The 13,246-nt window shown below is 41.6% G+C and overlaps 1 protein-coding gene across 1 annotated transcript in view; it reads right to left on the bottom strand.

Annotated features, from left to right (window-relative positions):
* Positions 1-13,246, bottom strand: part of LOC137380601 (cilia- and flagella-associated protein 46) — a 453,149-nt gene that overhangs the window by 210,975 nt on the left and 228,928 nt on the right. Inside the window, exons 30-31 of the mRNA XM_068052672.1 lie at positions 6,555-6,650; positions 2,373-2,537 (exon numbers count right to left, since the gene is read on the bottom strand). Coding sequence (XP_067908773.1) covers positions 2,373-2,537; positions 6,555-6,650 — 261 coding nt within the window. The remainder of the gene's footprint in view (positions 1-2,372; positions 2,538-6,554; positions 6,651-13,246) is intronic.

The raw sequence follows: 13,246 nt of genomic DNA, 5'->3' as shown, positions 1-13,246 counted from the left end.
TCTGGTCAGCGCTCTGCCAAAAAGCACAGTTCTGTGTTTAGGTGTATCAGTAAATACACTTAGCGTACTGTGTACAATTCTGGTTTCCATATCACAAAAATGATAGAGACCCTGGAGAAGGTGCAAAAAAGATTTACAAAAATGATACTCGAAATGAGAGGCTATATCTATGAAGAAAAACTGAATAGGCTGGAGTTCTTTTCTCTAGAAAAGAAAAAGCTGAGGGGTGACCCAATAGACTCCATTAAAATTATAAAGGGGTTTGTTAAGATAGACATAACAAACATGTTTCGACTTGCAGCTGAGTCCAAAATTAGAGGCTATAAGCATAAGATAGTCACTGATAAATCCAATAACGAATTCAGTAGAAACTATTTTACCCAGAGAGTGGTTAGAATGTGGAACTTACTACCACATGGAGTGATTGATGTGAATAGCATATATACCTTTAAGGGGAAGCTAGATAAATACATGAGGCAGAAAAAATAGAAGGATGTACAGATAGGATTCAATGAAGTTGGGTGGGAGGAGGCTCGTGTGGAGCATAAACACTAGCACATATCAGTTGGGCTGAAAGGCCAGAATGAATTAAAATGGGGACTGAGTGTACATCCTGGTCCAATGCCCTCTAACTTCACTTCACCTCACGCTTGGTCTTGACCCCTCATGTGCAACGCCACTACCTGGAAATGGCATACTTACTTCCTGAAACACTTTCTCTGCCACACTGTATTGATAACACATCTATTGTCATAAAATTAGTGTATTCTCTGACTCATAGTGAGCATTGCAATGGAAAATCTGTTCGCATATGATAACAGTTCAATTGCATGTAGAACTAGTAATTTTAATTTGACTAAAAACACATTTAGTTTTGTTGCATACAATGCCATGATGGAATTAACCTAAATTGAACAATGCTTTGATTTGATTCATAGGACAGCCTATGAGTTAATAAGAGTGAATGTAGATAAGAAATTGCCTGATGTAGATGAACAAATGGTTAATTAATAGGAGGTTATGTATGATACTGGATGGAAAATGAACCTGAAAACAGGAAACATTAGTTAGTCAGGTCATATTTGGGAATTCTTCATATTTGAGGAAACATTTTTTCACCCAGAGGGTGGTTGGAATATGGAATGCACTGCCTGAAGAAGTGGTACAGGCAGGGACCTGAACAACATTTAAATAGTATTTAGATGAGCACTTGAAACGCCATAGCATACAAGGCTATGGGCCAAGTACTGGAAAATGGGATTAGAATAGTTAGGTGCTTGGTGGCCGGCACAGACACGATGGGCCGAAGGGCCTGTTTCTGTGCTGTATAACTCTGACTCTATGAACAAAGGCTACAACTGAGTTACTCCAAGGGCGGTTTTAGCAGCCTTGTTGTTTTTAATATACTAGTTGATCTCTCATTGCATTGCAAACAGCGAGTTGTGATCTATACAATGTTGAAAAGTTCCTTCTCATTGCTGTCAAAGAATGTAATGACAGTACACCTGAAAGAGTGAACAACTAAAGTTTACTACTATAACATAAAAACTAACAGAATAAATTAGAAAATTTACATTGGAACAAAATGTTTCCCTCTCTGACATCACATAATCGCCATCAAGAGAGCAGATTTTACTTTTATTGCACTTGGGAATAAACAATCATCTGGGTACAATAAATAAGAGGAAAAGTGGACAGGCTGCATTACGGGTGTGAAATCTTCCTTGCCCAAATTTCCTCTTGCACAATGTCAAAGGAATTCTTTACACCAGGCGGTACAAATCTGACCTACTGAAAACAAAGAAAGGATACTGATGAACACTGCAATATATATAGCTGATTAGCAGCAGCATATTAATAAATTAGTGGTAAACTGGCCACAAATGAATCTAGTTCATAAAGCAGTAGACATCAGTAAACCAAGAAATTAAGCAGCAAGTAAACAGTAAATTATTTAATGCAGCATTGTGCACAGCAACAAATGAAGAAATTAATGGAACAACAAGCATCAGTGAATTCATAAATTAGGAAAGCAGTATGCTGATCAACACATCAATAAATCAATGAAGCAGCGGGCAACAGTAAGTTAATATTGCCTTCCTACCTCTGCTGTCATATCTTGCTGCCCCATACAACCAACAGTTTACTTTCCAAGCACTATGAATAATATCTACTAACTGTAAAGACCAGTGAAAAATTCTAAAAGACCTTTTCAGCTCAAAGAGATCCTGTTAGCTTACTCAGAAAATTGGGCAGTAAAGGAAAAAAATCAAGACTCATCTATCCAAGTTAACTTATGACAAAGATATGAATAGCTCACTCAAAATATCTAATTTCTCCCAACTTTTGTGAAACTTTTATTTGATACTTACAGGTTTCAGGATATTTTTCTTGTTGATCAAGCAACAACTTGAGCCCTGCTTAAAGACCTCTCGAACCTCATTGGGACATACATAATTTGCCCACTCCTCTGGATTAGCAGGCATGCTTTCAGGTGGCACTTTTGATTTAGACTTCTCTCGAGCATCAGATGCTGACTATTCAAAACGAAAAACACTCAAATTTAGAACAGCTGGAATACTGAAATCGTATTGCTGGTCTTACATCAAAGCAGAAATATTTTTTGTATGCAAAACACCCAATATAACTGTCAATTTGGCAGTACAGTTGGATTTGAGAATTTGCTAGGAAAAAGTATTCTAATGCCACCAACAGGATGCATTGGTTACAGTATATCTACAGTCAGTGCTGGGAATTTTCAAGTTTAAGTAAAGTTTCAAGTGGGACACTGGAGTCCTTTGATTTTTTATAATTGAGTATTTTAAATGATGTAATATTTACAAAAATACAACCACACTAATATGTCAGCCATTATACAGTATTTCTTTTATTTTATTTTTTTTAATCTTGACCATTGTTAGATGTTTAACCATTTTTAGATTTGTATTGGTCATTATTTTTAATGATTGACTTCTTGCTACCTGCAATTATTATTCCTGTAAAAGTCTTAGAAAAAAAATAAAGCTGACCACCAATCAACTCCTTTCAATCACTACAACTATAACTTGCAGATGGAGATCAATTGGTAATTTTATCATTGCATGAATACATTTATGAGCACAGCCTTGTTTTCAACTGAATAACAATAGAAAGGGGCACTATATTACTGACTGTTACCTTTGTGATATCACTGATCTCTATCCCTGCCTCAACCTATCTGCTCATTCAGACTCCATTATTCCAATGTTCTCCTGGTTGGCACCCCATATTCCACTGTCTGTAAACGTTTGGTCATTCAAAGCTCCACTGCCCGCATCCTGACTCTCACCTAGTCATGTTCAATCACTGCTCCTGTGTTCGCTGACCCACATAGACTCTTGATCTATCAATGCCTCAAATTTAAAATGCTCATGCTTGTGTTCAAATCCCTCATGGTCTTATTTTACATATTTGTAACCTCCAATTCTGGCCTCTCGTACATTCCTGATTTCCTCCATTAGTGGCCACGCCTTCAGCTGCCGAGGCACTAAGGTCTAGAATTCTTTCTCTAATCCACGTCACCTCTTACTCCTCTTTTAAGATGCTTCTTAAAACCTACCTCTTTGACCAAGCTTTTAATCACCTGTCCTAATATCTTATGTGGCTCGGTGTCAAATTTTGTCTGATAACAGTTCTGTAAAGATCCTTGGATGTTTTACTATGTTAATGGCACAAGATAATTGCAAGTTGTTGTTGTATTACAGTTTATCACAGGATGAACATTTATACTTTAATTACAAGATAATGTACCAGTAGCCATGTGGTATGCCCAATAAATTCTCCTGTTTACCCCAAAAAGCAATAAAATTCATTCCACTGAAACAGTTATGTTCAGGCTAAAACTATTAGTCAAATTTATTGCAAGTATGATTATGCAGAAACAAAAATATGCAGCAAGTTAATGATGGTACAAATAGTTAAAACACAATAAAGGTGGCATTTGTCACAAAGAGGTTAAATTAACTTCAGAATTTGTTCTTACACAGTCTGAATAGGTAAGACATTCCTCAGTGTACTTACTTTTACATTCATGCTTATTCTAAGCACTATTCGCACCCTATAAAAGTATCCCCGGTGGGTAGAAATCCAATACTGTGGCAGCAGCTAAAAGGGGCAAGCCAGTCATTTTGCATCTGTAACAACTTGTCACACTGCCAGCCTTGAACCGAATGTTTCTTCAGGGTAACCTGACAAATGTCAAGACTCTTTACTAGAGGTGTTAATGTCTGTAACCCAACAAAAGGTGAGGCTAGAGTTTTGGCTGAGGAAAGGGCATAATCCAAGCCCATGGAAAGAGGTGCTATGCTACTTTGGCTGTGCTGGAGAGGTCAGTGAACGTCTTCTGGGATTATGTAACTGTGTATTGGGTAAGAAGTTGGCAAGCAGGACTTCAAAAGTAGTAATCTCCAGAACACTCCCAGTGCCACACGCAAGTGAATATAGAAATAAAAGGATAAGACAGATGAATGTGGGGCTGGAAAGATGGTACAGGAGGGAGGGCTTCAGATTCCTGGGGCATTGGGACCGGCTCTGGGGGATATGGGGCCTGTACAGGCCGGACGGATTGCACCTGAACAGAGCCGGAACTGAGTTCCTTGCGGGACGTTTTGCTAGTGCTGTTGGGGAGAGTTTAAACCAGTTTTGCAGGGGGATGGAGACCTGAGGGTAGACTCAGCTAGGACAAATCCAGAAATGAAAATGGAAGGCACAAAATTAATGGATGAGTCTGGAAGACAGAGGAAACAAGGGTTAGAAAATTTAAAAAAAAGTTTGGCTGTGCTCAAGGGTATCTATTTCAATGCAAGGAGTATAGCAAATGAAGCAGATGAGCTGAGGGCACAGACAGACACGTGGCAGTATGATATCATAGCTATTACAGAAACATGGCTTAAGGAGGGACAGGAATGGCAGCTGGTTACAGGGTTTTCAGACGCGATAGCGAGGGGGATAAGAAAGGAGGGGGGTTGGCAATTTTGGTCAAGGAAACTATTACAGCTGTGAGGAGGGATGATATGCTGGAGGGTTCATCAAATGAGGCCATATTGATTGAGCTAAGGAACAAAAAAGGGGCAATCACACTGCTGGGAGTGTACTATAGACCCCCAAACAGTCAGAGGGAGATAGAAGAGCAGATATATAGGCAAATCTCAGAGAAGTGCAAGAACATTAGGGCAGTAATGGTAGGGGATTTTAATTACCCCAATATTAATTGGGATAGTTTTAGTGTGAAAGGAATTAAGGGAGCAGAATTTTTGAGGTTCATTCAGGAGAACTTTTTTGCCCAATATGTAGCAAGTCCACCAAGAGAGGGCGCAGTTTTAGACAGTTTTAGGAAATGAAGATGGGCAGGTGGAAGGAGTGGCAGTGGGAGAGCATTTTGCTGGCAGTGTGCATAATTCAGTCAGTTTTAACATAATTATGGAAAAGGATGGAGTTAGAACAGGTGTTAAGAGTTCTCAATTGGGCCAATTTTACTAAACTGAGGAGTGCTTTAACGAAAGGGGACTGGAAACAGCTACTGGAAACAGGTAAATCAGTGTCAGAACAGTGGGAGGCATTCAAAGGGAAGATTCAAAGGGTTCAGAGTAAACATGTTCCCACAAAGAAAAAGGGTGAGATGGCCAAATCTAGAGCCCCATGGATGTCAAGGAGCCTACAGGGTAAGATAAGACAGAAAAGGAAAGCTTATGTCCGACACCGAGAACTCAATACGACAGAAAGCTGAGAGGAGAATAGAAAGTGGAGGGGTGACATCAAAAAGGAAATTAGGAAAGCAAAGGGAGGGCATGAATAACTCATTGGTTAGGCCACAACTTGAGTACTGTGTGCAGTTCTGGTCACATCAATACAGAAATGATGTGATTGCACTAGAGAGGGTACAGAGGAGATTTAAGAGGATGTTGCCAGGACTGGCAAAATGCAGCTATGAGGAAAGATTGGATAGACTGGGGTTGTTCTCCTTGGAACAGAGAAGGCTGAGGGGAGATCTGATTGAAATGTACAACATTTTGAGGGGCCTGGATAGAGTGAAGGTGAAGGGTTTATTCACCTTAGCAGAGAGGTCAGTGACAAGAGGGCATAGATTTAAAGTGATTGGTAGAAAAATTAGAGGGGAGATGAGGAAAAACTTTGGCACCCAAAGGGTGGTGATGGTCTGGAACTCACTGCCTGAAGGGGTAGTTGAGGCAGAGACCTTCCACTCATTCAAAAGGAGTCTGGATATGCAGCTCAAGTGCTGTAATCTGCAGGGCTACAGACCAAATACTTGAAGGTGGGATTAGAATAGGTGGATCGATTTTCAGCCGGCATAGACACGATGGGCCAAGTAGCCTCTTTCTGTGCCTTAAACTTTCTATGATTCTATGATTCATTTGAGGTGGCACTGAGTGCCGTACATTATCAGCCCAGATTGGGCAGCAAATCTGAGCAAACTGGGAAGCATGGAATCATACTTTCTATAACCCATGTTAAATCAAAATGAATTCAAATGCTTCCTCAAATTTATTGCACAGTACCTCTTTCTGGGTCCTTGATTTACTTGCACGGCTAGCATGTGTAGGAGTAGTAGCAGCTAACTCTTTAATAAGTGCCCCTGCTGATGCCAATGATACCTAAGATTAAAATTTAAGGAAACAAAGAATTGGTTAAAAATTGATAAATTAGCTTCAAATAGAATCTATTTCCAACAGGACAGACAGGACGGAGTGGGCAATTATATATTGCATGACCTCAGGATGTTCCAAAATGCTTCACACCAATGAACTACTTTATCCACAGCAAAGTCCCTCAAGCAGCAATGAGATAATGACCAAGTTTTAGGAGTGTTTGTTGAAGTACAAATATTATCCAGCACACTGGGAAAACCTCTCTACTCTTATTCAAAAAGCTATTGAATCCGTTATCTGAGAGGACAAAGGAAGCAGAATAGGAAACAGCAGGAATAGATCAAATCTAGCTCAGTGCAAAACCAAAAATTCACAGCGAAGGTGCAGAAATCTGAGCCCATAACAGAAGATCAGATACTGCAATATAGGCAATTCAATAAAGACTACCCACAACCCCTCCCTGTGGCATCTTACCGACTCTTGATCTTTTCATTGAGAACTGTCAGCGTGACATCGACCGTCTCAATTTCTCCACTCCCCTCGCTCACTCTGTGTAATACTCATCATCTTTAGTGTATCACAATAGAGACTGCATGACATTTCTACTATATTCTCCTGTGTATTTGGAAAAGGTAAATGCTACTCTGTGAGACCAATGTGGCCAGCCTAAAACTGATTCATTAACAAGTCAGATAATACACAGAAGCTGAAAGACACAGCACATTATTGAAGGTACAAAGGGCAGAAAGGGGATAGAGTTTCTAGAGTATATTCAGGAGAATTTTCTATATCAGTATGTTCTCAGTCCAACAAGGAAGAAGGTGTTGCTGGATCTGGTTCTTGGAAATGAGGTGGATCAAATGGATCAAGTGCCAGTAGGGGAACATTTAGGGGCCAGTGATCATAGTATCATAAAGGTTTAGGTTGGCTATGGAAAAGAACAAGGAGCAATCCAGAGTAAAAATAATTAATTGGAGAAGGGCCAATTACAATAGGGTGAGAACGGATCTAGCCCAGGTAAACTGGAATCAAAGGTTGGCAGGCAAACTGTAACCGAACAATGGGCTGCCTTTGAAGAGGAGATAGTTCAGGCACAGTCAAGGTACATTTCCACAAGGGTGAAATTAGGGCAAACAAATACAGAGCTAATGAGAGCTAGAGAGGAAGATGAAGCAGAAAAAGGAGTGCATATGACAGATGTCAGGTGGATAATACATTTGAGAGCCAGACTGAATATCGAATGTGCAGCTGGGAAGTGAGTATGGGTAGATACTGGCAGGTAACATAAAGGGAATCCAAAAGTCTTCTATAGGCATATACAAAGTAAAAGGGTGGGAAAAGGAGGAGTGGGGCCTATTAGGGACCTAAAAGGGAATTTACACATAAAGACGGGGGAATGGTTGAGGTACCAAATGAGTACTTTGGCATCTGCCTTTACCAAAAGAAAATGCTGCCCAAGTCATAACGAAAGGAGGTAGCTGAGACTCTCGATGGGCTAAAAATTGATAAAGAGGAGGTATCAGATAGGTCGGCTTACTTAAAGTTAATAAGTTACCAAGACTGGATGAGCTGCATCCAAGGATTCTGAGGGAGGTAAGGGTGGAAATTGTAGAGGCACTGGCTATAATCTTCCAATCCTCCTTAGATGCGGGTGTGATGCCAGAAGCCTGAAGAATTACAAATGTTACATCCTTGTTCAAAAAAAGGGTGGAAGATAAGCCCAGCAACTACAGGCCAGCAGTTTAACCTCCATGATAGTAAAGATTTTAGAAACAATAATTTGGGACAAAATTAACAGTCACTTGGACAAATGTGAATTAATTAAGGAAAATCAGCAGAGATTTGTTAAGGGCAAATGATATTTAACTGATTTGCTTGAGTTTTTTGATGAGGCAACACAAAGGGTTGGTGAGGGGGATGAGATTGATGTGGTGTACATGGACGTCCAAAAGCATTTGATAAAGTGCCACATAACAGGCTTGTCAGCAAAGTTAGAGCTCCTGGAATAACAGGGACAGTAGCAGCATGGATACAAAATTGGCTGAGTGACAGTAAACAGAGAGTAGTGGACAATGGCTGTTTTTCAGACTGGAGACAATATATAATGAAGTACCCCAGGGGCTGCTGTTAGGACACCTGCTTTTCTTGATGTAAGTTTATGACCTAGACTTGGGTGTACAGGGCACAATTTCAAAACTTGCAGATGCTACAAAACTTAGAAGTACTGTGAACTGTGAGGAGGATAGCGATAAATTTCAAGAGGACATAGACAGGCTGGTGGAATGGGCAGACAAGTGGTGGATGAAATTTAATGCAGAGAAATGTGAAGGGATTCATTTTGGTGGGATGAACGAGGAAAGGCAATAGAAAGTAAAGGATACAATTCTAAAGAGGGTGCAGGAGCAGAGGGACCTGGGTGTATATGTGCACAAATCATTGAAGGTGGCAGGGCAGGTTGAGAAAGCGGTTAATAAAGTAGAGGCATAGAGTACAAAAGCAAGGAAGTTATGATAAAACACTGGTTTGGCCTCAAGTGGAGTACTGTGTCCAGTTCTGGGAACCACACTTTAGAGAGGATGTGAAGGCTTAGAGAGGGTGCAGAAAAATTGACAACAATGGTTCCAGGGATGAGGAACTTCAGTTATGTGGAAAGATTAGAGAAGCTGGGGCTGTTCTTCTTGGAGAACATATTAAAAGGAGATTTGATCAAGGTGCTCAAAATCATGAGGGTTTGGGACAGAGTAGATAGGGAGAAACTATTCCCATTCGGCAAAGAATTGAGAACAAGAGGACACTGATTTAAGGTGATTGGCAAAAGAAGAAACAGCATCATGACAGAGAACTTTTTCACACAGTGAGTGGTTAAGATCTGAAATGCAATGCCTGAGAGCGTGGTGGAAGCAGATTTAGTAGAGGCCTTAAAAAGAGAATTGGATAATTATCTGAAGACAAAAAATAGCAGGGCTATGGGGTAAAGGTGGAGCTGGTGAGACTTGATGAGTTGCTGTTGCAGAGAGCCAGCATGGAGACAATGGGCCAAATAGCCTCCTTCTGTGCTGTAACAGTTCTATGATTCTATGAAATATTTAGGGCAAAAAAAATAGAATCAATCCACATGAATATTTCCCACACAGTCCACAAACTCCTAAGACTTTTGGAAGAAAGCCATTCTTAGCACAAATTATTAGTAGACTTCTCAATTTAATATTAATACAGGATGATGTCATTCTAAGTTGACTGACAGAGTCCAAGAGAGAATTTTTACACTTCCTGCTTGATAGGAATGGAGCAGATAAGCAATTAAAATTGAGCGGCTCCATTTCCCACTCCATGCTCACCAATTTCTTCTTTTAAGGCCATTGGTTTTGGCAGTTAATGAGGTGCTCAGACTCAAGCAGAAGGCTTATGCGTAAATGCTAATTGAGACCATATAATGTCAATAAGACCCCAGTGGCATTTTAGCCCCTTCTTGACCCCACAGCAGCTGCCCTGCTCAGTGACATCCTGTCTGATGGCAGCGGAGGCTCTTCAGAGTAAGTAAAATACTTTGCTCTGCTCACCCACCAAACCTGTCAAACACCCTCTTACCTCCTCTCCCGCCCATTGGCCAGCTGCTACTTTTCACCCATTTCAAGGGGGAAGCTTACTAATTAGATGTCCTCAGGTTAAAATATCCTGGACATGAAATTCATAACAATGGAGACACCCCGCTAAAAGAAAACGGAGTTAAAATTCATTCTCAAATGTCAATTCCAGAAACTGAACTGAAGAAAAGATCTCTTGCTTTGACCATGCTAGCTTTTGTATTCTAATTATCTGCAGACCAAACAGTCTGCCTTTGTCTCGTCAACAGGTAGTGGATGTATCAGGACATAATGACACATCCCAACACAGAAGCAAAGCAATTCTTTATTCATGCAGATATCCACAGAAAATTTTTAATTCATATTGACTCTGTGTAGAATCATACAAAAATTTTGAAATCTTACTCTAATTGATGTTAGACAAACGATTGCCATACATTACATCTATGTCCTCTAGTTGGACAACCACAGTCCAGGCTAAAAATTTGCATGATTATAGTGATAATTCTACGATCTGAACCATGCAAGAAGTACTGTTCCAAGCTGAAACAATGGGCAGAGTTTAGGTTCACCTGAGGAGGCATTTCCCACTACCAGCCCACACGTCGGTCTCCTGCCATGGTCCCACCTCCAGGCCATTTTTGTTTCGGTAGCATCAGTGGGGGGTTGGGGATGGTGGTGAGTAAGCCCTTTAGGCCAATGAAAGGGCCTATTAAAGCCATTCTGCAGCCACCAACAGGAATTTTCCAGTCATCATTTGGGGGCCCCATTGAGTCTAAAACATGGCGGAGAGATAGAGGCAAGCCTCCTGGCAGTAGATCAGAGGTGCGGGTCGGGTTTGGGGGGTGGGGAGAGCTCTCCATCCTGCTGTGAGACCCTCCCTCTCATCCACCCATAGACAAAGGGCCTTATCTGCAGCCGCTGGCCATCCAGTGGAGGAGCTGCCTCTCCACAATGACGACCTGGCATGTGCGGACTTTTTGAATTTAAATATTTATAAAAGCTGTATAGAGGGTGTCTCCACCTTGAGGTGCCCCTCTCTCTTATCTATATCAGCAGCGCTCACCTCTTGACAGTGAGGCTGCCGATTTTTCAGTGCACGATGGTCTCCTATTGAGCCTCCAGCCTCGGGAGCCTGTCCACTATCCTTAATTCGAAGGCAAGCGTTCTCCCTGGCCACTAATTGGCCTTCTTGTTAAAAATTGCATTGGGCGTCAGGCGCCAATGTGACATGGGGGTAAAGACCCAGAAATGCACTCGATACCAGGGTCCCAACCCCCGAACGAAAATTCAGCCTATGATTTTCCAATCCATACTTTTTACAAGTTCAGCTCCCAATTGGAAACAGAGAATAATTTTATGCTCTCCCGTGCTGCAGGTTTGGAGGCAGCAAGAGCATATAATCAGGAGAGATGTTGGCAGGGTGGGGGTGGGTGGTGGTCCGGGAGAACCCTCCACCTTCCTGCCTCTGGTGAAATTAAGTCCGGTGCAGGAAGGTCACTGCAAATTGAGTCCAATTGGGCAATTAGTGCCCAATTAGGCATGCCGCCACCGTAATTAACTGAGCAGTGGGCAGCCTGTCTCCACACAGGAAGCACGGTACAAAACAAATAGCAAAAGTAGAGTGATGAGGAAAAGCTTTTTCACCCAGAGGGTGGTGGGGGTCTGGAACTCACTGCCTGAAAGGGTAGTTGAGGCAGAAACCCTCACCTCATTCAAAAGGAGTCTGGATATGCACCTCAAGTGCCGTAATCTGCAGGGCTACGGAGCAAATGCTAGAAGGTGGGATTAGAATATGTGGATCATTTTTCGGCCGGCACAGACATGATAGGTCAAGTGGTCTCTTTCTGTGCCTTAACTTTCTATGATTCTATGAAAAAACCATGCTGGTTGCTTGACGGCTCCCAGGGTGGGGCTGGGGGGGTTCGGGGGGGCTGGCCGGTGGTGCCCTCTTTAAAAGCCACATAGTGCCTGAATGAGGGACCCGGCATTGGGAATGGGGAGGCCCAATCAGTGCCACCCTATGCCCTTGTTACTGACCCCTCTACACACCCTCCTCCTCGACCCCCACCCTGCATGATGCCTCCTGCCCTGACCTACTTGTGGCCTGGGTTCAGCGCTGCTCCTGCGCCTCGTGTGGGTGTTCCAACAGCAGTAGCCACCACCTCCCCGGTGGTATTGCTCAGTTCGAGAGCTGCTGGCTTCTGATTGGCTGGCAGCTCTCAGAGGGCAAGGCTTCCGTCATCAAGGTCCTGGATCCCACCGTTGTCCAGTTAAGTGCTTAATTGGCATTTGATTCTACGGGCCTCCCACAGAAGAGGCGACGTGGGGTTCTCAGTGTCACTTTTGCTAGATGCCGAGATCCCCATTGCCCAGATAAAATCCGGCCATAAGATCATAGAATTACTCCTTATATTCTTTCTCGATTTAATTCTCTCCAACGTGTTCAATATCAAAAGTCTCTCTTCAAAGTTTACACTTTTAAGTTTCAGAGTTATCCTCATCATTCTTCTCTGAATCGATTGAAAGACATCAACATCAATGAACATGGGCTACAAAAAAATGCATAGTATATTGCCATTGAGGCCTTACTAATGAGATGCACAAAGTTACTAACTGATTAGACTTCCAATCAAATTTATTTGCTATCTGATTAGCCTTGTTATCAAGAGACTTACAATGAAATGGATATTTTCAGTGCATGTTCAACAATGATGACTAAACTTATTTTCTTTCTCTTATCCTGCCAAGGATGCATTTCACATTTCTTGTAGCATTATGAATTCATTACCTTAAATCTATTCACATTAAATTTCAAATATCATTCCTTGGTCCTCCCCTTATTCAGTTAAAATAATAAACAGATAGCAAATAAATTATCTGGCTACGTTGCTTTCTGATTTCATCACATTTACAACATTATTAGCAGTACCTGTTCCATGTATTTACTAATACTAATATAGTATCCAGAATACACTACTAGTCAGCCCTGCTGCACAAAATCTTGTCCACTTGTCA

Source organism: Heterodontus francisci, chromosome 20, assembly GCF_036365525.1.
Source record: "Heterodontus francisci isolate sHetFra1 chromosome 20, sHetFra1.hap1, whole genome shotgun sequence".
NCBI lineage: Eukaryota > Metazoa > Chordata > Chondrichthyes > Heterodontiformes > Heterodontidae > Heterodontus > Heterodontus francisci.
Note: the sequence above shows the minus strand (reverse complement) of the source record. Positions and strands in the feature narration are given on the sequence as shown.